Below are 26,539 nucleotides of genomic sequence, written 5' to 3' on the forward strand. Positions count from 1 at the left end.
AATAATTCTTTTCTCCCTTAAGAAATCTCAACATTTTCAGCAATCCTGTGTGAATCATCAGCTCTGGCTAATGTATTTCTACTAGAGTTACTTGTGCCACATTGTGTTCTGAAAATCTGATGACAAAAAAATATTTGACTCTCTCTTTCTGACTTTCTTTATCTCCACACAGAGAAAATTCTTCATCCACTACTTCATACATGATGCTCTCAGGTTATTGTGAATGGCAATCTCATATTTTACAAGATATTCACAGATAATAAAAGCTATTCCTCAGGATAAAACAACATCCACAGGAACAGATTCTTATCAAATTAAAGGGAAAGACTCCCTCCTCTGTACACAGCCTTCCTTACTGACCATCTGCTAATAGTGTCCATGTGTGTATGAAATTCATTTGCATATTTAAATTGAAAAGCTCCATTTGCTCAGCCTGTGCTTTCTTGATGGGATGAGTATTAGGTCTCTGATGTATGCATATTATCCAGTGAACACGTAATTGCAAATGCAATCCACATCCAATTATCTAGAGTTTTACTGCATATTTTCTACATATAACTCAAGCAGTAAGTACAACAGTACATTAGCTCTCCAGGTGTCTATTTGGCTGGAAGAATTAATAGGGTGCTGGCATTTAGCTCTTGACTTTGGAAGTGTAATTCAGTCATGGTGTCGCTGCCAACATGAGAGGTCACTTACAGATTTGAAGCAGGACGGAGACATTGTGGGTAAGACACAGGGAATTCTCTCCATCTGGCAGAAACATGCAATTGGTTAAAGTAAACAGTCCCTAACCCATGAAGAAATTTCACCAGTGCACAGATCAAATGCACTGGCTGATCACACATGGAGAGGATTTCAGACTTGTGTTACCTCCCATGATGCTTGGGATTGATCTGCCACTCTCAGTGATCACAGCTCCACTGGCATGACTACTAGTCCACCAAAAAAGATACAGAATCCGAAAATTTTCACAGCATTCCTTCCCTGGATCTGTCTTAACCTGCTCCCTCCAAAGTGAGAAATATTTAAACGAGTTACAAGGATGTACTCTGCAGATGCAGCTTGCCTAGTAGCCAAGAACAGCATCTGATTCAGAGCTCATTACACCAGGGATCTGAAGCACCAGTTCTTCAAGACAGATCGACATGCATTTGAATGAGCTGCATCACTGCTCAAGGCAACTCTTCATCCTTCCTGCAAGATTAGTGTTTAAGATTCTTCTGGCCTCTCACAGTCTCTGAGACAACTGTTATCTTACTGTCTGTCAAGTACTAGTTGTCACTGTGTCAGCTAATGGGTTTTGTGTAGATTATTAAAATATTCAAGAACTATGTATAACCTTGCTAAGCCAAATATTTCCCCAGTGGGAAATGGAAGGAAAGAGCCATTCCAGGGAAATAATAAAATAATAAAAGTCATACTAACAGGATAAAAAGTACAGAGCAAGATCCAATCCTTTTTCACCATGTGCCCTGTGGACTCACTCCATATCTGTATTGTTTTAAAAAACATAAAATATTTAGGAATGCAAAACAATCAGTGCAAGTTTTGGACTTTCTTAGAATGGAAAAAGGTGGCGGGGGGTGGCATTTAATCAGGCAAAAGCACCAGACATTTAAAGCTACTGTTGTCTCAGAACAATAACTAAACTGTTGAACAAATGGCCCATGGCACTGGACGTCAGTGTTTGAGAGCTTACAACAGAATTTTAGCTACAACTAAAAGAACATTCTCAGTTACTATATATAAAACCATAGACATTTCAAACAAATAAAAGCATCACATGTGGTTAGCTCACTTCTAATTTGAAAAGGGAAGAAAAAGCTTTCTGCCACTGACAGTTTGTGCCACAACTGGCATCCATAGATCCAATAAATAGGTTTATACAATGCAGGTAGCTGTGGCTTTCACAGCTGGGTATCTGCCTGCAAAATAGATATTATCAAAAAAACACCCTAATATTTCTTCCCTGGAGTATGGTTTATCCTTTTCTTTAGAAACCAACCATTCCAGTAATACTCCTTATCAACTATGTTGATATTTTGGAAAGCTCATCTAAATACTTGTCAGACACTTGACTGTGTTATTAAGAGTCATATTTTGGATCATTGTGAATATTACCAGAAAGATATCAGTAACAGAGTTCAGATTCCACTTTATAAACCTCAGAAAAATAATCACTGTTTTAAATTCTGAAGGGCTATTACTACCTCATGTATAAATGGTAAACTTTTGGATAATCTCAATGGCACATGGTATTGGTAAAACTATAGGCTACAGAGCTGTGTCCAGTCAAATCCTTCCCTGTTCAATATCAATTCAGAACATTCTGAACATCTGGAGCAAGGAGCTTTTCTGTGTTGAATAAACAGAACAGAAACAAATGGACAAACAAAAGAACCAAATGGTCAAGCAATAGAGCCAAATGCTCAGGGCTGGGTAAACAGTTGTCTCCTCTGCTGGCTTGGATTGCAGTCCCGTAGGTGTTATCTCACATCTCTGTTCTAGAGCAGTGACCATGGTTGCTAAAGCTGGGAGGGCTGGGCTGTAATGCCAGTTGCTTTCTGCCCCACAAATACATGGTCATTGGGAAGGCTGGGTGGGATAGGTAGCCTGACTGCTCAGATGTTCCAACACTGCTCAGCAGGAAAGGAGACAGATCATGCTCTCAGTCAAAGGGCGAGCATGGCTAGGCTACATCCACATCACATACCACTTCACTGTGGCACTGCCCTTCATTAAAAATCTTTTACATGTGTCTTCTTCCAACTCTCAGTGTCTAAATTGTGGAAAGAGTGACTCTCAGCCCATCCAAGTGATGTTTTCATGGCATTACTATAACTTTATGATTAATTCCCTCTGGCATAGTTAAAGACGTATGAGTCTTTGGGGGTTGCAATATCTGTTGGGATGATATGGGAGAACTGCTCAGAGTGAAGGGAGCTGGGCTGGCAGGGTGGTACCCATGCTGCCTCCTGGTTAAGGTCTCAGTGCACTCAATCCTTCTTATTGTGCTGAGGTGTCTTGAAAATCAGTGGCTGGCATGGCCAGAAATGACACAAGAAAGCATGTTAATGATGAAATGGGCAAACACTCCTCCAGCACTCCATCTCGCTCCTCAGCCTCACTCCACATAGCACCCTAGGTTTAGCCTTTATGATCATCATAAATTAGAAATGCTCTATGCTATTTTAGCTTTCAACAGACTTAATAAACTTTGGAAACTGGAAGGCTAAGAAAAAGTTTCCTCTTCTCCAAAGAGCAGATCCCCGTAGAAGGATAAACTTGGAATTACTTTATTTACCAAAGGATCTCAGACAGCTGGATACTATACTGTGATTAATATAAACTACCAGTAAGGCCTATGAGCTCTGTATATCCATAATGAAGATGAAATTACTAGAATGAAGAGTAGGCAGCCAGGAAAACAAAATCTTAAAAGGAAATTCAAGAGCCTTTATATACATACATAGTCACTGAAAGAAGAAACTGATATCCATCAGACAAGAGTCAAAGGATATTTGCTCTAGGGCACAGCTTTCTTTTCAAAAAACACAGCGTGGGTGTTTTGTGATACTTGCCAGCTACAGTGGATGCAACTCAAAGTTACTGACTAGCTGGCTACTGCTAAATATTTAGAAGAAGCAAACCTAGAAGGAAGATCACACTGTAAAAGGCTGCTCTTTAATAGCTGCAATGACTACAGTGATTCCTTCTCCTTTCTGTACAGGGGGAGAATGTCAAGAACAGCAGAAACCATTAAGAACCTCCGGGAACATTTTGATAATGAAAGTCACAGGAGATACAACTTTCCCATTTTGCATCCAATTAGAAGAGGTTACCAAAAGGCAATTTAGAAGAGATGTGGACATGAAGGATAGGATAATAATTTCTTCCCGAGGGTTTAGCTTGGCTCCCACTGCACTATTACAGTACTGCTAGATAGGAATGTGAAAGAAGACTATTGCTTTTAATTTACCTGATAGAAACTGCTGTAGTCTAAATTGAGTCTCAGCCATAGAGTGCCACTGTGTTTGTGGAGAAGCTAATGAGGGGACGCAGTGACGGCTTTTCAAAGCCATGCATCTATGGAAAGTTCACATTTATGTGTTCAATATTCTGCTACAGCTTTTGAAATACCGTTTCTGTGATGCAGCCTACATGTTTTAAAAAGTAAATAGTGATTTATCAAGGGTTTTTTTTTAAGTAAATGGAAACATACAGAGCCATATACTTGACAAGTTATTCTGAAAAGTAACAGCTTACTTTTCTGTTCATCTTTTATCTACCACTGTGTTTTTCTTTGTTCCCTCTCCCTAGACATCACCATCTGCCTCTGTGGTTGACCAGAACTACCCAAATTTGAAGCTCATTGTGAAAAAAAGCAATGGATCCAGGCTCTTGACTCCCTTATATTTAAATAAATTTGTGTTTCTACTTCATGCCAGACCTCCACTGCCAGTCCATGGACTTCAAACAATCTTTCATGGACCAGGGTCCTGCTTTGCCACAAGGCGTCTGATTACAGCTGAGGCAGCCTAAGATCCCTCTTGGAAGAATGTGGACTAGAAAGCCCAAAACACATCATCTAAGAAAGCCTGCTCTGTGTGCCTCCCTGTCAAAGGGAGCTGAGTAAGCCTTCAGGTTTGATAGTATAACTCAAATTTGGTAACTTAAATTCCCTCTGGGATATTTATCCCTGTTGGACCTTTCCCTCTAAACCTGACACAAGAGAAACACCATCTCTAAAAAGCAAGAAAGTAGATAGTCATCATGTCTTTCTGAGGTCAGAAGGGTCTCCTGAAGAGCACAAAGTAACTTGCATTGCTTGTTTCCCCTGGGGTTAACACAAGAGAGTGCCTCAGGATAAACTCTTTGGAGGCAACAGATGGAAGATAAGGAGATGAACAGCATATCTGGACTATAGGGGTAAGTTGGGAACTCCTTATTGTATTAAAATACAAATATTATTCTGTACCCATGCACATGCTCATAATTTTTGTTGCTTGAGAGTATCAATTGTTCATACTTGTTCTGAGCTCTTTGTTTCCCTCATGCCCTCCCACAGAACACTGACAGTCTTGATTACAGCATGGATAATGACATGAAAGAGATGCATGTTTCTGTCAAGGTTACAGATTCCATTTTGTTCACAGATCCCTGTCCTACTGGCATGACTGTCTGTTGTGTACACAATGTACCTTTAGTTCTCAGTAAGAACCACCCTGATGTCCCAGAAGAGGGAAGATTTTGAGAAGGCTGATCCAGTACCACAAAGTAAGTTCACAGCTGCTACCCAGAAAGAGCATAGCCAGGAAGAGCAGGAGTCCTTGAGTGCCCATTTTTGTCACAGTGACAGTGCCTGGGACTTCCTCGGAAGGCACAGTGACCAAACAACTGCAATCAAAACACCGAAATACGAGCGCTACAAGCTCGTGTCCTCCAGTGGAGCACAGGCTTTGCTGGCAGATCAGGAAGATGCTTACTTTGCTCTCAAGTGGGCCAATAGCATGTGTCATTTCAGCAAAGTATGAAGAAGTCAGAAAGACACAAAGTAATGCCCTCTTAGGAAAGAATTTGCCATGATTTGACTTTGTGGGAAGAACCTTGAGACAAACGAGGCCTTACTAATAGACTGTGGAAGAAAAATTCCCGTATGATTTGCAGGATCTCAGAAAAGTCCAGACATACTGAGGGTTCCTGGGGAAAGCTAGGGATGAAGCCCACACTCTCCAGCTAAGGCATCCACTGACAATGTGATTTTTGGACAGCTACCTCAGTGTGAGGGGCTCCCCCACTCCATCACTAAGGACACATACAGTCTTTAAAAATTCTTTTGCTGAAAGATGAGAGGAGTTTCTGGAGTAGGAATTTGGAGAAGAGAGGATCCTCATAATATGGAAGACAATGTGACGTGGGCTTGAGAAATCCCTTGAGAAATACTATGGACAACAGAAATCTGTTACTTGCGTTCTACCAGAGTGGACTACCACATATTTGATAACTCTTTTTATGGTGTAGTTCATGACCTTGGGAATGCACATCTTGAAATAAACAGACATAAACCATTGCACTCACCAGGTGAATGACAACACAAGCTCTCCTTCAGAGCAAGACTGAGGGACCAAGAATGCAACTACAGAAATCCCTGTGAGATTAAGTGGTTTGGGAGAAGGCATTTATTGTCACACCATCTTTAGACTGGGAGTCATACAAAAGATTGAAAGCTGTGTCTCTGGGAGATTTTACCCGTTTCCATGAGTTGGCCTTATCTGTGAAATATAAGTATGGGAAGCAGGGTTTGTCATGCCAGATGAAATCATAAAAGTACTGAAGTTACCACTGCATTGTCCACTGTCACTGGTGCCCACTATGAAGAATGAAACTGGAACATCCTGCACACTGTGGTAGGTTATAACAAAGGACTGACACTTTGTCACCACTGTCTTTCACTAGGATTTCACTAACTAAGAGGTTTAAACACATTAAACAAGAACTAGTTATCTGACCCTTCCCTTAGTCACTCACCAAGTCCTTAGAACAAAGCAAAGTATTCTCTCCAGAGACCATTGTTAAAGAAATAAACCCACTGAAATGATACAGCAAAATGCACAAGGTGGTATTGTGTTTTCCTCTGACCCACTGTCCCACCACAGCATGAAGTGTATGGCTTTCCTGGAAGAAGCCTTTAAAACTATGGAACAGATGAATTGATTTCTGATAGCTGAAGATGCCAGACTAATTTTTTACAAGAGCAGGAGCTGGGAGTCCTGCTGATAGCATAACTGCAACCTAAGTAATTGCCTTCTTCATCTGAAATCCTTCAGCTTTATAAATTGGTTACAGTATTCTCCTCTTCCCATCCTGCCTCAACTGCCTGTACACAGTTACTTACTATCTCATTAAAAAAATTCTGTTTTTTCACCCCAAAATAGCTGCATTTCAGAAGTTTCTGAGGTACTACCACTGTATATGAATTTTATGACAAAACAGCAAAAGTTTTAAGAGAAGAAGCTGAACATGTGTTAAAGAAGCTGAACATGTGTGCAATGGTTAGGCATTATCCCTTAATTTTTTCTGATCCTTACACTGTGTGGCAGCACTATCAATCATACTATTGTCTTTGTCTCTCCATTGTAGAGGGAATACTATAAATTAAAATCTGTCAAACTCAGAATAAAATGAAACCAAACAAAATAAAGAAAATTGAATTAATGCAGAAAAAAATAGATATACTATATTTCACTAAACTGCAAGATACCTAGTCATCAAGTAATGCTGTATCTTAAAGGAACTGCAATTCACATGGACCTAAGTAAGCAGGAAAGGCTTTCCATCTCTGTTTCCTTGATTCCATAAGTTTTTGCCACACATCAAAGAAAAGTGCACTCCTGTTGGTAGGTAGGTATCTGTGCATGAGCCAGATACCATTAAAATATTAAAGAAATCTAAACAAACTTCCAAAAATCAGACAGCAGGACAACTTAAATGGACTTGATACAAATCAAGATTACCCTTTAAAAAATTGCTTGAAATACCAAAAAAATCAGAAGGTCATTTCAGGTTTGGGTATTCCTAAGGCTGAAGAAAAAGCCACCTAAAAACTGTACCATTTGGGGCCCAAGCACTCTGCCTTCCAGAAGCCCTGGATAATGTTTGTATGAATTTTAGAAAATTCATGGTTTTTAAAAGTGGACTTCTGTATAGGGAGAAGAACTGGGCTCACTTTAGGAGATGAAGAAAAGCAGAATTTAGCAAAAACTTAACTTGCTTTTTAAGATTTTAGAACACAGATGATTTATTGGCCAGGCTGCTTGCTTTGTATACGCAAAGATGTTCCTATTCAAAATACTCTGTAAACCAATGACCCTAGCAACATGCCGTAGAAGGTTTTATTGCTCAGCATTGACCATTTTTATCAGTATTGTACTAAAAAAAATGTGAAAGGCAAAAAAGTCTTTGCAAACTTCCTTTCTATGTGCTGTATCTGGTCATAATTTAATATACATATTGGAATCTCTTACTGCATGACAAGAAGATGAAGTGTTAGCAAAATGCCTTGCTGTGCCAGGCCTGGAGCTTGTAAGTTAATCACTCCAGAGCTATCCAAACTGGCACACTTCTTACCCAATTAATGTTTCTTTTTAAAATTTCTGTGCAGGTTTTAGAGGGCAACAAGAAAGTCTGTAGGAAAACAAGTTTAAAGTTACCTATGGGACAGATGACCAGCAATGAGTCTTTCTCTCCAGGAAAAAGCTAAACAAACCCAACCTGTATTCCTCTGAAAAAGAAGCCACAGGCAAGGTGGGATCAGCCTCCTACCTGTTCTTTATTCATATTCTTGCCTCCAGCTGGGCATCACATCAACCTGCTAGATAGAGGACAGGAGGAAGCATTCTGCAGAGAGTGTATTCCAAGTGACGGACAGATGATGCCAGCGCACCATCTTGTCCACACAGACAAATCTGAACTGAGAATCCCCGGATAAGACAATCACATCTGAAACATGCAGATCACATGACATGTCCTGGCCCTTTGCTCTTTGCGGGGGGAAGTGTCTCCACAGGCATTTCAGGGAGAAGCCCCTATTAAGCAGCACAAACAAGTATGGGGGTAACGCTGCAAGGTGCAGCTAAGCAAATGCTTCTATTTGACACATATTCCCATAGACTCTCAGTGCAATTTCCTCATTTCCAACTGCTATAAATGCCCAGCTTTTGATCCAGTATAGCTCTCAGAGCATGGGTTTCCAGACTGATGCTGTCCATAGACAGTGTTGTCCTGCTGACAGCTTTAATACACAGTCTTTCTGAATGTGATGGCAGAATAATGAGTCAAGCCTTTCTCCTTTACTTAAGAATGGAGGTCCACACTCTCAAAGTGGACTTGATTTAGAGGAGTGTAGCAATATGTGAACATAAAAGGAATCTTCATGTTTGGGATGTCAGTTGTGGAGGGTCCTACAGAAGTGGGATTTTTTTCTAAATTTCTTCCTCTCTGAATACCTGTCACTGAAACTCCAAAAGAAGCAAAGCATGACACATGTCTGTCTTCTAGTGAAAGCCCTAGGGGAGAGAACCTACTGAATCACTCTGCTGTTTTCAGGTCTTTCCCAGTGTCTGGTGAACAGTGACAGTGCTGGCATGTTGTCTAAACATCTGCTATTGTCTGAGAAGTGGAAGGACACAGTTTATTTTATCTCATGTGGCTGCTACGAGATTGACAGGGACAAGTGTGAAATGGACATGTCACACAGAAATTCAGAAAAGAAAATCTCTAAAGAACTTTAAAATAAGTACATGGTCAACTCCCTCATCACTCTGTACTGTGAGTAGACATTCACATCTGTTAGCAATAAAAGCTGACTCCCTCTGCTTCTCCTACCCAGCACAGGCAGCAATATCCAATACTGCCCTCTCTCCTCCATTACTTTAGTGACTTGAATGGTACTAACTCCAGTACACATTAATGCTTCTGAGAACAGAAAGGAGAGGTCCAACTGTTTTCAATTGCTCCAGAAAGTGTTTCTGCCTACTCTGCTGCTAGTCACCAAGGGGAAATGAGGTCAAAATCCAACTCTTCTCACCTTGCTGGCAGAAAGCTTCTTAAATAACCAACCAAATTTCTTTAATTCTTTCAACACATACTTAAAATTTATCAGCTGAGATGAAAATCTAGAAAAATCCAGAGATATGGCTTTGACCTTTCCTCCTGGTGCTGCTGGAGTAGCTATTAAATGTGAGCTGAGGGCATTCATGTATAGTTTGCTATAAAGCATATTTTATAACAGCCCTGGAATGTCAGAGTGGATCAGACTATTGCTCTATCTCACCTGCCATCCTGTTCTTAGTGGCTGGCAACACTTACTGCTTTAGGGCAAGATTAATACCCCACCTCCTACAACCCTTTGATTGTGTGAAGTGGCCTTCCAGACTGCTCAAACCAGCCTGATGGATGGTGTTTGATTCTTTACTAGAACCAAATCTACCTTCTAGATTTGGTTCTAGTAAAGAACTGGAAGGCTCTTCCTAATGGTTCTCAATTGTATATGATTATGGCTAATCCATAATCCCTGGGAAGCATCACTTCAGAGGAGGTAAAGAGTCACTTTCCCACTGGTACCCCTGCAGTTTCCAGTGTGCTCCTGGGATAAACAGAGCAATAATCTCTCTTGCCTAGGAAAGAACCATATCTGGGTCTCTGTTCCAGCTGAAAGAAGACACACAAAATGATATCGTCACCCTCCTCATCTTCTTCCCAAGGGTAGTGGGGCACAGAAACAAGAGTGAAAGAACTCTAACAAGCACCAGCTGTCATGCAGATGAAGGGAAATGCACCCAGGTGGGGATGGCTGGACCTGAGGGTGCTGCAGCTACCCCAGGGCCAGGGGCTGTGGAGGCAGAGGAGATAGTGTTTGAAGCAATACATTATGTGGAGAAGGCAGGGAAGGGAATTCCAAGTAGGAAACACTGGTGTAGTTTCCTCCTCCTTTGCCCTGCCCAAACCTACATTTGACCTTTCCGAAGGAAGGTGTTTGAGCCTCAATACACAAAAAGCATGTCTCTGAGAGTTCTAATAATATGTAACAAATAACAGTTGCACCAGTAGTTCAGAAATCCCTCTCAGTCATTCCTGATCTCTTAATGTGTATTTTTTCCTGAGCTAGGAAAGGAGAAATATACTTGAGGGTCTTGCCAGCAATAATTTAAACAACTTGCATATACTTACAGGAGGAAGTGTTTGTTCCTTCTGTTGAAGCTTGTATCCTAAGCATGGGTTCTGCAACACACAGAAGTAACAATAAAGTTGTAAGAATACAGCCACAGCTACAGCACTATACTGGAGGAGCCTGAACATCTTCCCCCAGCAGATATTTCTTTAATTTTTGGATTTTTTATCTCAGTAGTCAGAAACTCAGCAGAGCAGAGAAAAAAAATGAGATAGCTTGAGAAAGCAAAGAACTTCAAAGTTGGTTCAGCATGTCCTAGGCGCACTGTAAATAATCAATTATAGCAAAAATGCTCCATAGTCCTGGGAGGAAAGGCCGTGAGAAAACTGGCAAAGACAGAGTAAAATTTTCAGCTGTTTCTGACAGCATCAGAGGAAAGTGGAAAGCAGTAGGTCTTGAATCTCCACATGCTGACCCAGGAAGCTCTGGCTTCTTATCTTCTTCTCACATAATTCCTATTGAACAGCAAGGAATTTCAGCCCATCAAAACTGTAGTTTAGGACTTCTGTGGCTTGAAAAATAGGAGAATCCATGAGTGTCACCACCTCTGCAGAATGCTGTAGATGAAAGGGAAAGCAGAACACATTCCACACCAAAATGGGACACGGCACCAGCTCCAAAGTGGTTACAAGACCAGAAAAAGAATGGAAAATAATCTTGTAGGACAGTGAAAGGAAATGAACCTCAACAAAAATCACACAAAGGAAGCACTCAGAAAAGTTTAGCGAAGAAGCAGGTCTGAGCTATAGGAATCTGAACCACACAGCAATTAAGAGCCATGGGTTGGGGTGGCTTCATGGGCTTTCACTATCTAGAAATCATATATGGTGTCATGCAGGAATAAAGAATTCAAGAGAATGCTTGAGAAGTATTATCAGCTGAAAGGAGTAATATGAAGAGAGAATACTTCACCAAAGGTGGCAATGTGATGTGCTAGTGTGAAGTAGAGGTGGCTGACAACCAGTCTGTGAGTTCTATGGAGCAGGTCAGGCATACTGCATGCTCTGTAGTGATACATTTAACATTTCATGTCACACAGAAAAGATGACTCTGTTGCCTAACAAAGCCTGGTTTTAGGCAGAAAAAAATCCACTCTTAAAAACTAAGACTGCTCGCTAAGTCCTCCTATCAACAAAAAATAACTTCAGTTACTTTACTGTAGCAGTACTTCAAGAATCCTAGATCCTGGTGATTTGAACACCAGCATTTCACAATAGTCTGTCTTAAAGTAAAGAAGCAACACACTAATTAATTATTTTCATTTGAAAGTTCTGGAAAAAAATCAGCAGGGCCCAAAATCCAAGGCACTACCGGTCACCAGGAAACTCGTGAAGTGTTAGAGAAAGACATGGTCTGGACCCAGAGTGGGGATAGAACAGTAGGAAAAACAGCACCTGGCTGGGTTTGGGACTAAGCTGGTCTCTGCTCCAGCCACGTATCAAAGACCTCCTCAGAGCTCCATGTGGAGACCTCCACAAGCAGCCACTAAACATACTGCTTTTTGCTGTTCTGGGGACAATACCGTGATGTGTTGCTTGGCATGAAATCTGCCAGTGCAGAGATTCATTGGGAATGCAGCCAGCTTTTTGAACATCCTAGCTTCCTCCTCTCCAGCAGCACAATAGCAGTAAAGAGAAGGACAGTACTGTAACAGCAGGCACTTGAAGAGACATAAGCAGGGAAAGAGACTGCTCAAGAACAAGAACTGTAATCCATGGGAAAGGAGGCAGCAAAGTGCAGGGACTACATTCTTGCTGCACAAGGGAGAAGGCAAGGCAAACCCAGAGGAGTCAGTGACCAGCGTGTCACCTTCTTTGAACAAAAATGGTTCCAATGGTTACAGGACACTTGCTATTAGCTATGTGGTCTCATATATCCCCAGTGAAGCACCAGTGACAGGCCCCACTGAGAACATGAAAGAATATGGGCACAGCCAACGTCTCTTCTGTCAGGCAGCAATGCCAAGATTTCAGAAGTAGGTCGCCACACACACAGATGCATCAAAGAAAAAGGCTGCAGGCATGCTAAATGCAAAATCTGGCAATCACACTGTTTTCCTTGATCTAGCCTACAAACACTGTCATTTCACACTAAAACCTGTCCCTGCCAGACAGAGCTTTCCCAAAAAAGCTAGCAGGACCCCAGCCTCTTTGCCAAGGAGGGTATGTGCATCTTGTAAATCCTTGGGTTGCCGGCTTACACACGTATATCTACAGTTGTCTCAGCCAAAGCCATCAGTAGAGACAAGTGCTGGTACTGTGGCCCTATATAAAGTAACTCTTAACAGTTAAATAATGAAGGAGCTTCTCACTGGGGTCAATTCCAGCAGTATTGCAACTCTGGAAGTATGTGATCCGTAACTGCAGGAAGGATGCTGAAAGCAAATTCCATCAGCCTGAAAGGAAACCACCTGGAGAAGGCTCCAAGCATGCCAAGCAGCTTCAAAAGTGGTTAAATTACTGACAGTGAGTTACCTGTCTACACTGACAGACCCTGCAGAGCTGTCAGGACCTGCATGTAGAGCCCTGAGGAACAGAGCAGTCTAGGCAACAGACTTTCCTGAAGGCACATCAATATGCCTATACATTCAGCAAACTCACAAGCAGCTGCTAGGATTTATAGGAGAAGGAGGTAAGAGCTTTTTTAAAACTTAGTTCCTGACAATGCAAATACTTCTTCAGTCAGGCTGCTGTGGCCTGACAACTGTAGGCCAAATTTGCTTCCTCAACACAGTCCCGGGATAGTAAAAAGTATGCTTAACCCTTCTTCATTCATTTCTTGGTCCCTCAAGTAGCTCAAGTATGCAAGGTGACATGCAGAAATGGAGCTGCTGGATGTAGATGAATTGTTCTCTGTTAAGAAGGAGCTGTTTCAGAGCTGTAGAAGCAATTTCAAGAAGAAATGAAAAGAAAGAGACAAAAAAACTTGTTAATTCAACTTACGTGAAGAAGTTTTTGTCACTTCTGTTGATACTGGTATCTTGCTGGTACTCTCTGGAAAACACAAGAGGCAACAAGAAGTTATAATGTGGTGTCAGATGGTCCTCAAGCAGCATTCAGCTCCAGAATGGACAAGGTGAAGAAGAAAAAAGGTGTTCAAAGAAGGAAGTTTAAATTTTGCTCCATTGGGCAGAGGCTTCAATCAGATATCAACTTGCAGAAGTTTCTTTTCAGGAAAAAAAACAAAAAATAATGGTGCCAATTAGCAAAGCTGAAGAAAAAAGACTGCTCCTGAAAGCAGCCAGTTGTTCAATCTCTCATTTTCCTCTGGAAATAACTGATCAGTGGCAACAGGAGAAGTCATCCAGATGGCTCTGTTTCTGGAAGACGTCAGTGTGAGTATTCACTCCTTATGCTTCTAGGCAGTTAAATTTTGCAGAGACGTGTCTCTGTTCATATCACTTGAATTGCTGGTAAGTACATCCAATAGTGTCACTTGCCACTTCAGGGAAATCTTCTGAGCCACACATGCAAACCCCGTCCCTCATGGACTGCTGGGGGTTCTGTGCTAGAAATCAAACAGCTGCTTTGCTGAAGAGATGGGAAAAGTTGCGCTTCCATACTGATCCTATGTATATGTCCACACACTGTTGCTACTTACATACTGGCACGGACTGCTTGCACTCACTTGAACCAGCTGATGGCTAAGGGGAATGATGTTGCCATATTCAGATCCTTGCTAATGCAAAAAGAGCAGATGGGAGAAAGCAGAATGAAGAAAGCCTCTGTTTAGGATTCACAGACTTGCACAGAGACCTTGTTCCAATGACAGCATTGATTTGCGAGTGCTCTGCTGTCCCCACAAGCCACGACTGTGCAGATTCTTAGGTGTGAACGAATCACTCTTCAGCTGTATTCATCAACAGTCCTGGACTTCCCCAGGTTCTCAAAACATATTTCAGACATTAAGTGGTGCAGTTAATGCAGCTGCACAAGTTTCAGCTCTACAGCTGGAGAAAGGCCCTGAATGCCAAGAAAAAATTCTTGCCCTGAAACATCTAGGCACACCAAGAATCCCCTACTAGGTCAAACACACAGAATTTAAGAACACCTGATGAGAGATTTAGGAAATAGAAATTCGGAATTCCGGAATTTCTCTTTCTGGAATGTTTTTATTCTGTTTTGTCAATCTGGATTCCAGTGGTTCTCTGCTCATTGTCTCCAGAGTTCACAGACACTTGACCAGAGACAAAACTAGATCAAATGCCTTCCCTTCAACATCCTTCTTGTTAAACTTTAATATCAGCTCTGCATTCTAACTTCTTGCTTTCTTGCTCTTATTTTGTATTTTTTCTTACATTATGGCACAGCTTTCTTTGGCAAATATACTATTTGCCAAGTTAGTATATCCCAGTTTTGTCTCACTAATGGGAGAGAACATGTTATGCAGCATTTCCCTGGCAGCCAGTGATGCATGGCACGCAAGTGTGTATCACAATTAAAATTTTTAAGATCAAAACCTTTGCATTAGGTCTTGGAACACAGTGGCCTGTATCCAGGCAGCTTTCAAGACCATTTTTTGGGTATAACGGCAATTTCTGTATTGTGCAGCTGGGTTGTCTGAGCAATTAACCTTTCTTAGTCACGTCAGGAGAGGGAACAGGTCTGACAGCTGCATAACTCAGCATCTGGCACTACTGGAGCAAACTTTTCTTTCACCACTAAAGAAACCATGTTCCATTTAGTGCCTGTGCTGAGCTTGATGGAGCATTTCTTACTGGCACCTCCCCAGCCCAGCTGTGTTAGTACAAACGCCGACGGGAAGCTGCCAGTGGAAAAAAAAGACCACAGCCAGAGCCTCCTACACCTGAAACGTGCTGAGAAATACATTTGGAAAACATGTGGCAAAGTCACACTTTACCAAGCCCCACTAATAATGTTCGTGATAGCAACACTAACAGTGGATGCTAAAATTTGGAAGACACAGCATTTGTGCGTATTGCTTACTGCACACAGCACACCACAACTATAAGAAAGACGTTTTACAGTGCCTGGGAAGGCTAGCACAGATCCACGTGGCAAGCTATCTGAACCATAAGAGGTAAACAAAAGAGAGCCTTCTCATAGCAGGCCATCAGTACTTGCCTGAGGTGAAAGAGCTGGGACCATTTTTCAATCATAATACTTTTGCTGCTGCAGTCTGCTAGGGTATGGAGATGGCAGCCTGCAGCCCCGTCTTCATCATCAAGTTTAAGTTCCCAGGAGCAGCAGCTACCTCATTACAACCAGTTCTGTCCCCTGGCACTTAGGAATACTAAGTCTTGGTGAAGTGCTGTTTCCTAAAACTGTATGTTTGTGCAGGGCTAACTTATATAAAACACTGAAGGATCCATGAGAGATCCCTGTTTGGGGATGTTTTAAATAGAAGACCTCTGCAGCTTCTCAGTCTTATTTGCTAAGTACTTGGGCGAGCAGCATCTTCTGCTGTTTAGGCTGACATAACAGGGAAGAGCTCCTTCAGCTCACACAGGACTCCCAGCAACCCCATGGCCTTGATATGTTGATCCATCCTTCTAGATAGGGAACTTTAACTGGGCTGCTGAGAGGACTTGTTGCATGGGCAACAAGCTCTGCCTTATGGCTCTGAAGCAGGAGGTCCTTCTCCTCCTCAGCTAAAACCTTTTCTCCAGGATAACGAAATATTTAAGAGCCTTACAGCTGCTGTTGGGAACTCTGTGCATGCCCTCACAGCTTTTTTGGACAGAAGAAAGGATTTTTTCTGCACTTGAAGTATTTCATAGTTTGTCACATGCTACTAGATATAAGATGTTTTTACTTAATTATTTCTCAGTCATCTTCTTGAAGCTAAGCTACTGTCTGTCTTCAGAAGAGGAAGAGCAAATTAAAACAGAATGAATTATGAGCATCAGATTCTTGCTGATTACTGCACAAATTGGAGCTGCTGCTACTACTGCAAGTCCTATGGAGGCAAAACCAAAAGCCTGTACAGGCCATTGTGTAGCTGATGAATTTACCAAGGCTCACCTCTGCCTGCAATTGAGATACATTAACAGATCACCTGAGTACTTCTAGCACCCATCAGTTCAGGCAGATTTGTTCCAGCCACTCACACTGATGACTCAAACTACATCTACTCACTTTCCAACAGACACCAAAGGAATAGCCCTCACCCAAAACCCAGCACACAGCCCAGCAGAACCAGCACTGCATACTTCTGGCTTCTGAAACATCTCTGCATTAATCCATCCTTCTGCACCCTGAAACATGCTGGGCACAGAAAACATCCTCAGACAGGCAAACAAATCAAGCCAACAAGTTTCAATGGAAAAGACTGACACCACATGCAGATTGAGCATGCTTGACCCTTTATCAAAACAACATCATTTAGCTAGTTGCCTAAATACAGGGTTTTGGGAGTAAATGGAATGCTTTGGCTGTGCTGTGAAGTATTCTGTTAGTGTCATTTATCAAGCACAGTAAGGTCCTATGCTGATAAGAAAATCCCTGAAAAATTCACCACAAGAATTTTGCCTGGGTAAAGTAAGAAATCAGGATGCACAAAAAAGCAGTTACTAGTTCATTAGCAAAGTTGAGTACTATTCATACACAACCAGGAGAACTTCATGCCTCGCTTCTGACCTCAATTACAATCTTTCTTAGGTAAGCATACGTGAGTATGAGTGAATGAAAATAAGAAGGCAGCTCATATCATATCTTAATAGCAAGTGATAGGAGTTATTATCTTTAAAATTTATAATGAGTGTATGAGTTACACTCATTATAAATTTTAAAGATAATAACTCCTATCACTTGCTATTAAGACTGGTAAAAAGTGTGTTTGTCTAGCTATTTTTATATTTGCTACATTTTTAATCCACACACATGGCTCTAAATACAAAGATTTATATATATTTCAGTAAAACTGGGAAAATTTAAAAGTCTGTGTAGGTTACTACTGTTTGCATGGGGTGTGTGTTCATGTTTATGTGTAGCAAAAACTTGTACAAAAGCAAATTTGGCATTTTTAAACAAAAACAATGTTTGCAGTAGTTAGAATAGAAGGAATTACTATTGCATTGAATATTACTGTTTTAGACAGAAAAGTTTACCACTTCGGGGAATGAGATCAGGAAAAATCAAGGTCTTTGCTCAAGGAAAACAACAAAAATTATTTTATTACTGTTTTATTGAGAAATACTAGTTTTCTTATGCTTGGAGCAGGGAATTGGAATCAGCAACCTTGGTGGTAAATGTATGGCTTTTTGTATTCTCAGGGGGAAAACCCCAATATATTTGCCTTGTTCTTCCTGTGTTTTTTCCTAATGTCCATTGGTAGTTGATGTTAGAGACAAGGCTCCATGATAAACAGACTTTTGGTCTGGCTCTGGGGTTCTCTTTCATGGCATATACCAGTACAGAAAATTTCAACTAAAATACTCCTAGTTTGAAAAAAGTCTAGGAAATTTAAATGCAAAATTTTTTTTAGATACTGAAAAACACTAACCTTACAGTGGAAATAAAAATAACCCCATTCCTAGAAAGCCCATTACCTTGCCTACCCTCACTCTCAAAGTAATCAGCAAAAAGGGAAAGGAAGATCTAGTTTGTAGACAGCAGGGCATACATAATAAATATGACCAGGTGAGGTCACTAAATTAAAGGTCATAATTTAAGTTTTGGTTCACACAGCAGACCAGACCAGTATCACTATAAGAAAGTCAGGCTCTCTGGTGCCTTTTTCTTTACCTCACTGTTACCCTTCTGCTGGAGGTGGAGGAAAGCAATCTCTCTGCTCACTTTGAGAGATTCAGCCTTCTCAGAGACCCACATTTTAGTTTTCTACAGGGACTCCTGGGCTACACTGGACCCTAAGAGCTTCCCCAAAAGGCAATTAACAGGTAATAACAAGTAGGAGTTAAATATGCTGGATTTTTGTTTGTTGTTTTGGTTTTTTCTTTTAATTTTAAATTCTTTCTTTCTTATGAATATTGCAGGACCTCCCAGCTATCCAGGACCCAAGTAATGACTGCCCTTCAGGGCTCATTACCGAGTTTGGATCCCAAATCTGTCATTAAGCTAGCAAGGGGAAGAGGTCAGGGAATGTGGGGGAAGGAGGGGTGAGAAGGTCACCCATGCAGGGGGTCTATCCCTGTGTGCAAGGCAGATGTTGCCCTTTGAGCCCGTAAGGATCTATTGCTCTTAAGTCACCAGATGTTGCCCATGCTGTTTCTCAAATCCAGGTGGAAAATTCCACCATTAGCAGGGAAATTATGCACAATTTTATTGGTAATTTATGAGGAACAGTAAGCAGAGGCAGCTCAGATGTATACGTAGCAACCAAACATGCATGACTGATTTATTCCACCAATGAATGCTGCCATGCCTGAGTCTAGATGCTCAAATATCACTGAGATGTTCCAGTCCAGATATCATTGAGTTTCCAGTTCAGATCTTTATGGACAAGAGCCAGCTGGCAGGTTTAGGCCGGATTCCAGTTTGCCCTGCATTTGCATGCGTGGCTGTGTTTTAAACAACTTACACTTCATAACAAAATTAGATAGATTTTAACATATATGTTATGGATGCACACAACAGGGCTTGCCACAAATACTTTCTACTGAGACCAAGCTCCTGCCCCCTTGCAGCAGGAGTGTCTTGCAGTCATTCAGCCCAAAAGGAAGTTGAAAAATCCATGTCACATAGCAAAGGAATGAAGTTCCTGCATGCACTCCCATGACACTGTTCCTTGTCTGAGAAAGTAATAGAAAATGGTCAAGCTTTTTTTTTGTTTCTTTTTTTTGCATTTATCTGTAATACCACCTAGGCACAGTGCCTACAGTTGAGTTATGGAAACTGTATAGGAGCTTCCCATGTAAGCAGCTAATGAGCAACCAAAATTTGTATTCATGGAAACAGAAACACCTACCTGTTTTTCCTCTTAGCAACATTCTAGTAAATAACACTTGATCTTTTATATCAGTCTCCTGACATCTGCTTATGATTATAATACCATACAGCTAGAATGAAATTCTAGCACTTGAGATTCTGTAGTTGATGAAATAGAACAGCAAATATACAAAGTGAATACAGTAAAAAAATTGCTGTGTGATTACAAAACAGCAGATAGACAAAGACAAATCCCACTGGAAAAGGTTTACATTTGGTTTTCTGTTTATGTGAATGCCTGTCTCCCACTTAAGAGCACAGAAATGTGGAGCAGAAAAGCATGCCTGGTAAATTCCCATTGCTATAGCCTCTTTAACTCATCTATGATATGCAGAGAACTTCAGCTTTGTTTGCTAATCAGGACATGTTTGTTTCATACTTCACAACTGGCTAGACACTGGAGTTTGAATTATGGGAGCTGAATTAGTCAAAGCCATGCTGGAAATACGTGATTTCAGCTTAAATCACAATCAAACTTATATTACAATACCCAAAATAAAGCATCTGAATCACACTCAAGCCTTTGAATAATTTTCCTTCAGATACATTCATACCTTTGTGTTTATTGTTTTGGAAATCAAAACAAAAACCTGTCAACATATGTGGAAGTAAAAATGGTGGCAATCAAAGCAATAGAAATATTACTTAAAGTGAGAAGTGCTGGTTCAGCAGTTCAGAGTATGATATGTTTTAGGTTAAATGCAACTTACCTCACTGTGCATAACAGGAATTAGAGTAATATTCCCTTCATCTTTTTCTGATATTGACTAGACTTTGTCTTAGACTTGGTGTTACACAGAAAATGCTCATCTGTCCTGACACCTGTTGGAGACAGCCCATTTGCCTGTAAGGCAAATTGAACATCTCAACTACATAACAGACAAGTCAGGCCCGACTACTTTTCTTAGTACATCTAAAAGATTTCAGTGCTTCCACTTCCACTTCACGTGCCAAGCTTTGTCCTGCTTCTAAGCCCTTTGTCCTGCTAGCAGCTTTAACACATGGTCTTTGTGAATGTGACAATAAAATAATGAGTCAAGCCTTACCATTGGTGTCTGTGATGATAACACTGGCTTTAGTACTGTCATTTCCTAGCTTGCTGCTCACTCTGCAAACGTATTCCCCAGCGTCGGCCAACGTGGCTCTGTAAATGTGAAGCTCAGAGTACTTCCTGTGAAATCAGAAAAAAACATATAAACATCCTATACTGGAATAACAGCCCCCTCATCAAGCAAAGCACTTTTCTCCCCACCCCTTTCAACAGAGGGTCTTGTCATCCATTCTTACTGACAGATCAACACTATCCAGGCTTGAAAGAAGGGAGGAGAATAAAAAAATATCTTACAAGCTGCTGGAAAACAGGCATATTCATGAACCCAAATAAAGATACTTGCTTATGCTTTTCTATATAAGAGAAGTCTTTGCTCTTAAAGAAAATCTGGAAAACAACCACCCAACAACCATCCTCTCTCAGATGAACTGTTGGCTGTTCAGAAGCCACTGAGATGGGTGTAATACTAAAATAGATTACCCTTCCCTATAGGTTCATATTACCAGTAGTAGAGCTCTGGATAAGTACTGTAGTTCCTAACATCTGACTAAATAATCATGAGATTAGAACACACTTTTTAACAGGCTCTGAAGCCCCAAATCATTCTCCAGTGCTTAAAAATAAAAAATTTAAAAAAATGGGCAGAAGCACAATTTGCATGAAGCTACATTTTGTTCCTGGCTCAGAGATGTAATTTAATCAGTCTCCAAGGTTTTAAGATTAGATTTTCAAATGCAGAACTCCTGCCTACCCATTAATTTTGTAGGAACATGTTCTGGTGTCATTCATGGGGTCCCCAACTCACAGGATGGCAATAATCCCATTATCTAGACTGCATAGAATGACTAGCTTGGGGAAAATGGACACATTACTGCTCTTACCAGTTACTGTTTAAAAGAAGTGCTCTGGGGAAGTTTCCGCCTATCATAAAACCTGATCTACAGAATAGTCACTCAGAATGCATGAACACTGCCTTCCCTAAGCAGGCCCACCCTGACTTGAAGGGCTGATCCCCAGGAAGCAGCACTTGTTCACTCTAAAAGCTCACAGTTACCACCATGAGTGCTGAGATAAACAGTGTCTGGGGAGATGCTTTGCTTCAACACTGCTGTGTCTCCTAACTCTCCATGCAGAAATTAACTGGTTAGCCCTTCTGCAAATCACTGAGCAGGGGGCTTGGCTCAGACCACAAACAGGTCTGTAGCAGCAGTGTGGATGTGGACTTCTGAAGCAACCAAAATGTCTAATGTCCTTTTTTAACACATCCTTGTGAGCCACCCCTACTTCCATCACAGGACACTATCCCATCTGCTACCTGCTATCCAAACCCCTACTTATTGGCAGGTCAGTCTTCCCTGCCTCTATGTGAAACTCCTACTGCTGAGGAGTCAGCCCTCGTGGAAGGAAAGCAGGATGCTGGGTGGACCCCTCTCTGCCAGAAACCTGCATCACAAGAGTTGCCCCCCATGTCCTGAAAGAGGACTGCTTTCTTGAGGCCACTGGGCTTGCAAGAGGGAGGAGGCACCAAGCCAGGATTTACTCAGATTTTCTCAAATGGTAAGAAATGAATAGCTGAGTATTCGGGCTCCCTTCTCAGGAAATGTTAGGAGCCCAGTTCCCAGTGCTGAATTAATTAACTGGGTCGCACTTCAGCTGGCATACAAGAACAGACTCCAGCCCGTGGCAACCATGAATACGTGAGAAAAAAGTGGTAAAGGCACTGACAGAAGCATCCAAAAGTTGAATGCTACTGTATCTTTGTGTGAAAATGTTGCACCTGAATAACAGCTATGTTTATACAACAGTAAAAGTGGCCTGCTTTTTAATTTTCCTGCCAGCCATTCACCTTCTCAACAGCCTTTTGAGGGCCTCACCAGAACGTGGTGTGGTGTTCTGCACCACCTAACAGCTTGTGAGTACATGTGATATTTCCTGTATTGCAACAGGTTGTCTTGCAGCCATCCCTGCAGACACTTCTCTAGATGGAGAGCAAGCTGTAGCCTTAGGAAGCTTCAAAAGGCAATGTAAACAGGCTCAGTGATTTTAAGAACTCGCCGTAATCCAGTGAAAAAGAAGGAAGCACAGCTGCAACTACTTCACTTTAATGTGGACACCCACTGTACACTTGCTGCAGTCCTCTCCATACATTAAGTAATACTGATGCAAAACACTTTTGTGGCCTGCTTGGCTTTGTGAAGAGACTCTTTCCCACATTTATTTTTATTGCTTTTGTTTTACTTGATACATAGGGGAAAAGACAAGGAATTGTGTCTTCCTTCTATTATTTTATTTTTATATTGAAGTAGGTGAAGCATAAATATTTCTTACAAATCCATTTCTAACAAGCCAGATTTACTCTTGGTTTTAGAAAAAAACCCTGTATGGAGCTTTGTCTCTGAGAGCAGGAGAAATAATATGAATATTTATAGCCTTAAAAATATCATTGAGAGGTATTGGGACAGAATTCAAAACAGCCAGAGCAGAAGATGACTCATTAATGGCTGTAAATGAAGCAGTTTCCTAGCAATTCAGTACTCCAACAGTACTGACTTAAAGCCCCTGATAAGGGATTTATTTTTAAAGGCTTGTCCTTTTCTCAAACTATATTATGCTACTTCAAAAAAAAAAAAAAAAAAAAAAAGCCACTCCCTGTAAGATTTGCTTCTGCTGAATCTTGAGCTCATTGCCACTGTGATACTGCTGAGCTTGTACTCATGGTAGGGGAATTTGTATTCATACATGAAGGGGAAAGAAACACATCTGCAGAATGCAGTCCCAGCCGACCTTATCTGATTGCTTGAATTCATTTTGCTTCCAGTCTCCATCTGTCATTCAGAATTGCCTGTCTGCAGGCAAACATCCAGGCCAAGCTTGGTACCAAAACCTCAAGGTACAGGGCACTTACACACAAAGTTTCCTTGTACACCACTGCACCCAAAGCTACCATCTAGAAGGGGCAAACACCTTTTCTCTGCCACAAAAAAAAGAAGCCCAGACGTGATAAGGGAATCTCTCTACGTGTAATGAAGAGTGCCTGACTTGTACAGCACTCTGCCCAAACCAATAATGTACAAGTCTCACGTACATTTGAAATAAGAGAAGGAAAATGAAATGCTGTCGTAGTAGAAGACAGTCATGGGAAAGTTAGCTGGTAGGTGAAATGCTCTTGTCTGGGGCCTGCTTTTTTCTGAATGTCTCCTGTCACAAAGAAATAGCTTAGAGCCTGGACACACAAATCAACCAATCATGGCCTCATCAATCAGCAATCATCAGTAGAAACTTACTGACTGCACGCTCTTACTCTGACAAATCTGAGGTAAAAGTGAGTGCTTTAAATGCATTTCATTAAAATTTAAAGTCATTCAGTTTCTCTTGACACTCCAGTGTAATGAGAGCGGATATAGACATTTAGCGTGATTCACCTGCCATACTGTCATAGAAGTATAAAATCAGAGTAGTTTGGGTTGGAAGGGTCCTTAAAGAGCATACAGCTCCAACCCACTTTCCATTGTCAGGGACACCTTTCACTGCACCAGGTTACTCAGAAAGCTTCCAAGGATTTGGAATCCACCACCTTTCTGCGCAATGTGTCAGCGCCTTCCCACACTCACAGTAAAAAATGTCTTCCTAATATCTAACCTAAAACTACCCTCCTTCAGTTCACAGAAACTCCCCCTTGTCATGTCACTCCACGTCCCAGTAGAAATTCCTTCTCCAGCCTTCTTGCAGCCCTCTTTGGGCACTGAAAGGTGCTCTAAGGTCTTCCCAAAGCCTCTTCTCCAGGGTGAACAGTTCCCATTCTCTCAGCCTGTTTTCACAGGAGAAGTGCTCCAGCCCTGTGATCAACTGCTCTTCTCTGGGCTCACTCCTACAGGTCCACGTCTGTCTTGCGTTGGGGCTCCAGAATCGGACACAGTAGTCCAGGTGGGGCCATCACATGTTGGGGCTCTGCACCCTCTGAATCAACCACCCTGAAACTCTCCTAGGGAGCTTGGAGAAGTGAAGCCATCTGACACGCAAAGGAATCTTTGGAAGCTTTAGGCTTTGAGGAAGCCTGCCAGAGGGTCTTTGAAACTCTCAAAGCACTAAAAAAATCAGCATGTGCTCCACTTTGGCAAATCCTTTGATCCAGTATTATTCACATTGTCCAATGTGCCCAAACTACCGAGCTCTTTATTATCTTTTCCTTGACTACTTCAGGTGTAAAGCTAAGGTCTTAATTTCCAGTTTCTGAGACAGACACTTCATCATATTGCCAGACATTTTGCAGTTCGTTAAAAAACATAAAGCTATTTAACTTTAGCTCAGGAGTATGTAGCCAAATAAAGGAACCTTTAATTTATTCCAACAATAAATACGTTTTATTCTGCCATTGCACAAAAAGAAGGGTGATTTCTTGCAAATTGATAGAAATCAGTGACCAATGGGTAGTACAAACAAACTTTGTGAGCTTTTTGCAAATGTGTTAGAAAGTGTTATATTCAAGTGTTTGGATTGAAGATGCCAGTAAGGCTGTGGTATTCTGCATGCTTATGGTTCTTCAGAAACATAGCCTACTCTTTATGTAGCCATTTGAACTTTAAAACAAACATTAATCCAGGCAGCTTATCAACTACTCTAACCTGCACAGCTGATGTTCCTCACACTTGGTAATATTAAAAAATTCACACTAAAATGCTTGTGTAACAATACAGAAGCATATGAACATGACATACACTTATCAGCATGCTATCATGAAAAAAAAAACCAACAATGTAAGTGAGGAAAATAACTCCTTGATCTCTGATACTGCTCTAATTTGCAATGGAATCCCTTAAATGTGGTTTTGCTTACTGAAATGTGCATGACTTTTATGTGTTCATTTACACTGCATTACCCCCACCCTCTGTTTTTTAGATTTACAACATGTGTATGTGCCACTTTTTACCAAAATAAAATCTATTTTCCCCTAGGATGTTCAGTTCTACTCAGTCCCAGATGCACACATGAACAGCAAAAGAAGAAATGGCAAAGCAGTGACACGTTCCCAAACTAAAATGTCAAAGTAGGAAGGCAAAGAATCTCCTTCAGATATCAGCAGACATCCTTTGCCTTTTCCTTTTCTGTACTCTACATCTAGTGACTTTCATGTCCCTAACTGGAAGTGCTTCTCCATTCCACACTGACATTTCCAAAACACAAGAGAGAAATTCCAACAGTGCATGGTGTCATTGTGACTGGGGAGGCACAAATGTGTGAAATACAGGTCAAAGCCTGCACCCTCTCAACTTATGGTGAGTGAAGATGACTTCATATTTCTATCTTCCAGAAAAAGGCACAATTTTAATCTTTTTCATTATGTATCTTCTGGGGAAGTTTAAACACTTTTTGGCACATCAATCTGAAAAAGAGTCTCACACTTCCACATGCATCAATACCAAATCAATGGCTATCAGTTTCCCTTATGACAGCTCTTCAAAGATTTCTGGGGGCAAAAAAACCACAAAGAAGTGAGCTGACAAAAGGCACTTCCTTGATTCAATGCTGAACTGGTGATGGTCAGCCCCACAAGGTAAAATCCTAGCCCCAATGAGTTTGGTCAATCAGCATCAGCCAAAATGGAAGTGGCAGAAATACAGATTGCCCCTCACAGGCAGCACCATGCTGCTGGGAAAGCTGAGGGCTAGGCTCTTATCTGAACATTTTCTTTACAGAATAGACTGAAAATACAACTCTGACGGAGACATATGGCTCTGCAAATGAGTCCAGACAATTTGCCAGGCTATCTGCCACCTGGAACAGCTCCATTTTGCAAATGCTGGAAGGAGACATCACAGGTTCCTTCTTGACATCTGTGCAACTGTGGCATGG

General features: G+C 41.3%; 1 protein-coding gene across 3 annotated transcripts in view; it reads right to left on the bottom strand.

Moving 5' to 3' along the window:
- Window positions 1-26,539, bottom strand: part of NRG1 (neuregulin 1) — a 176,215-nt gene that overhangs the window by 117,673 nt on the left and 32,003 nt on the right. For all 3 annotated transcript variants that reach the window (XM_050987240.1, XM_050987239.1, XM_050987238.1), the window contains exons 3-5: window positions 20,685-20,809; window positions 13,675-13,725; window positions 10,732-10,782 (exon numbers count right to left, since the gene is read on the bottom strand). In XM_050987240.1, the coding sequence (XP_050843197.1) occupies window positions 10,732-10,782; window positions 13,675-13,725; window positions 20,685-20,809 (227 nt within the window). The remainder of the gene's footprint in view (window positions 1-10,731; window positions 10,783-13,674; window positions 13,726-20,684; window positions 20,810-26,539) is intronic.

This window comes from Serinus canaria, chromosome Z (assembly GCF_022539315.1).
Source record: "Serinus canaria isolate serCan28SL12 chromosome Z, serCan2020, whole genome shotgun sequence".
NCBI classification, from domain to species: Eukaryota; Metazoa; Chordata; class Aves; order Passeriformes; family Fringillidae; genus Serinus; species Serinus canaria.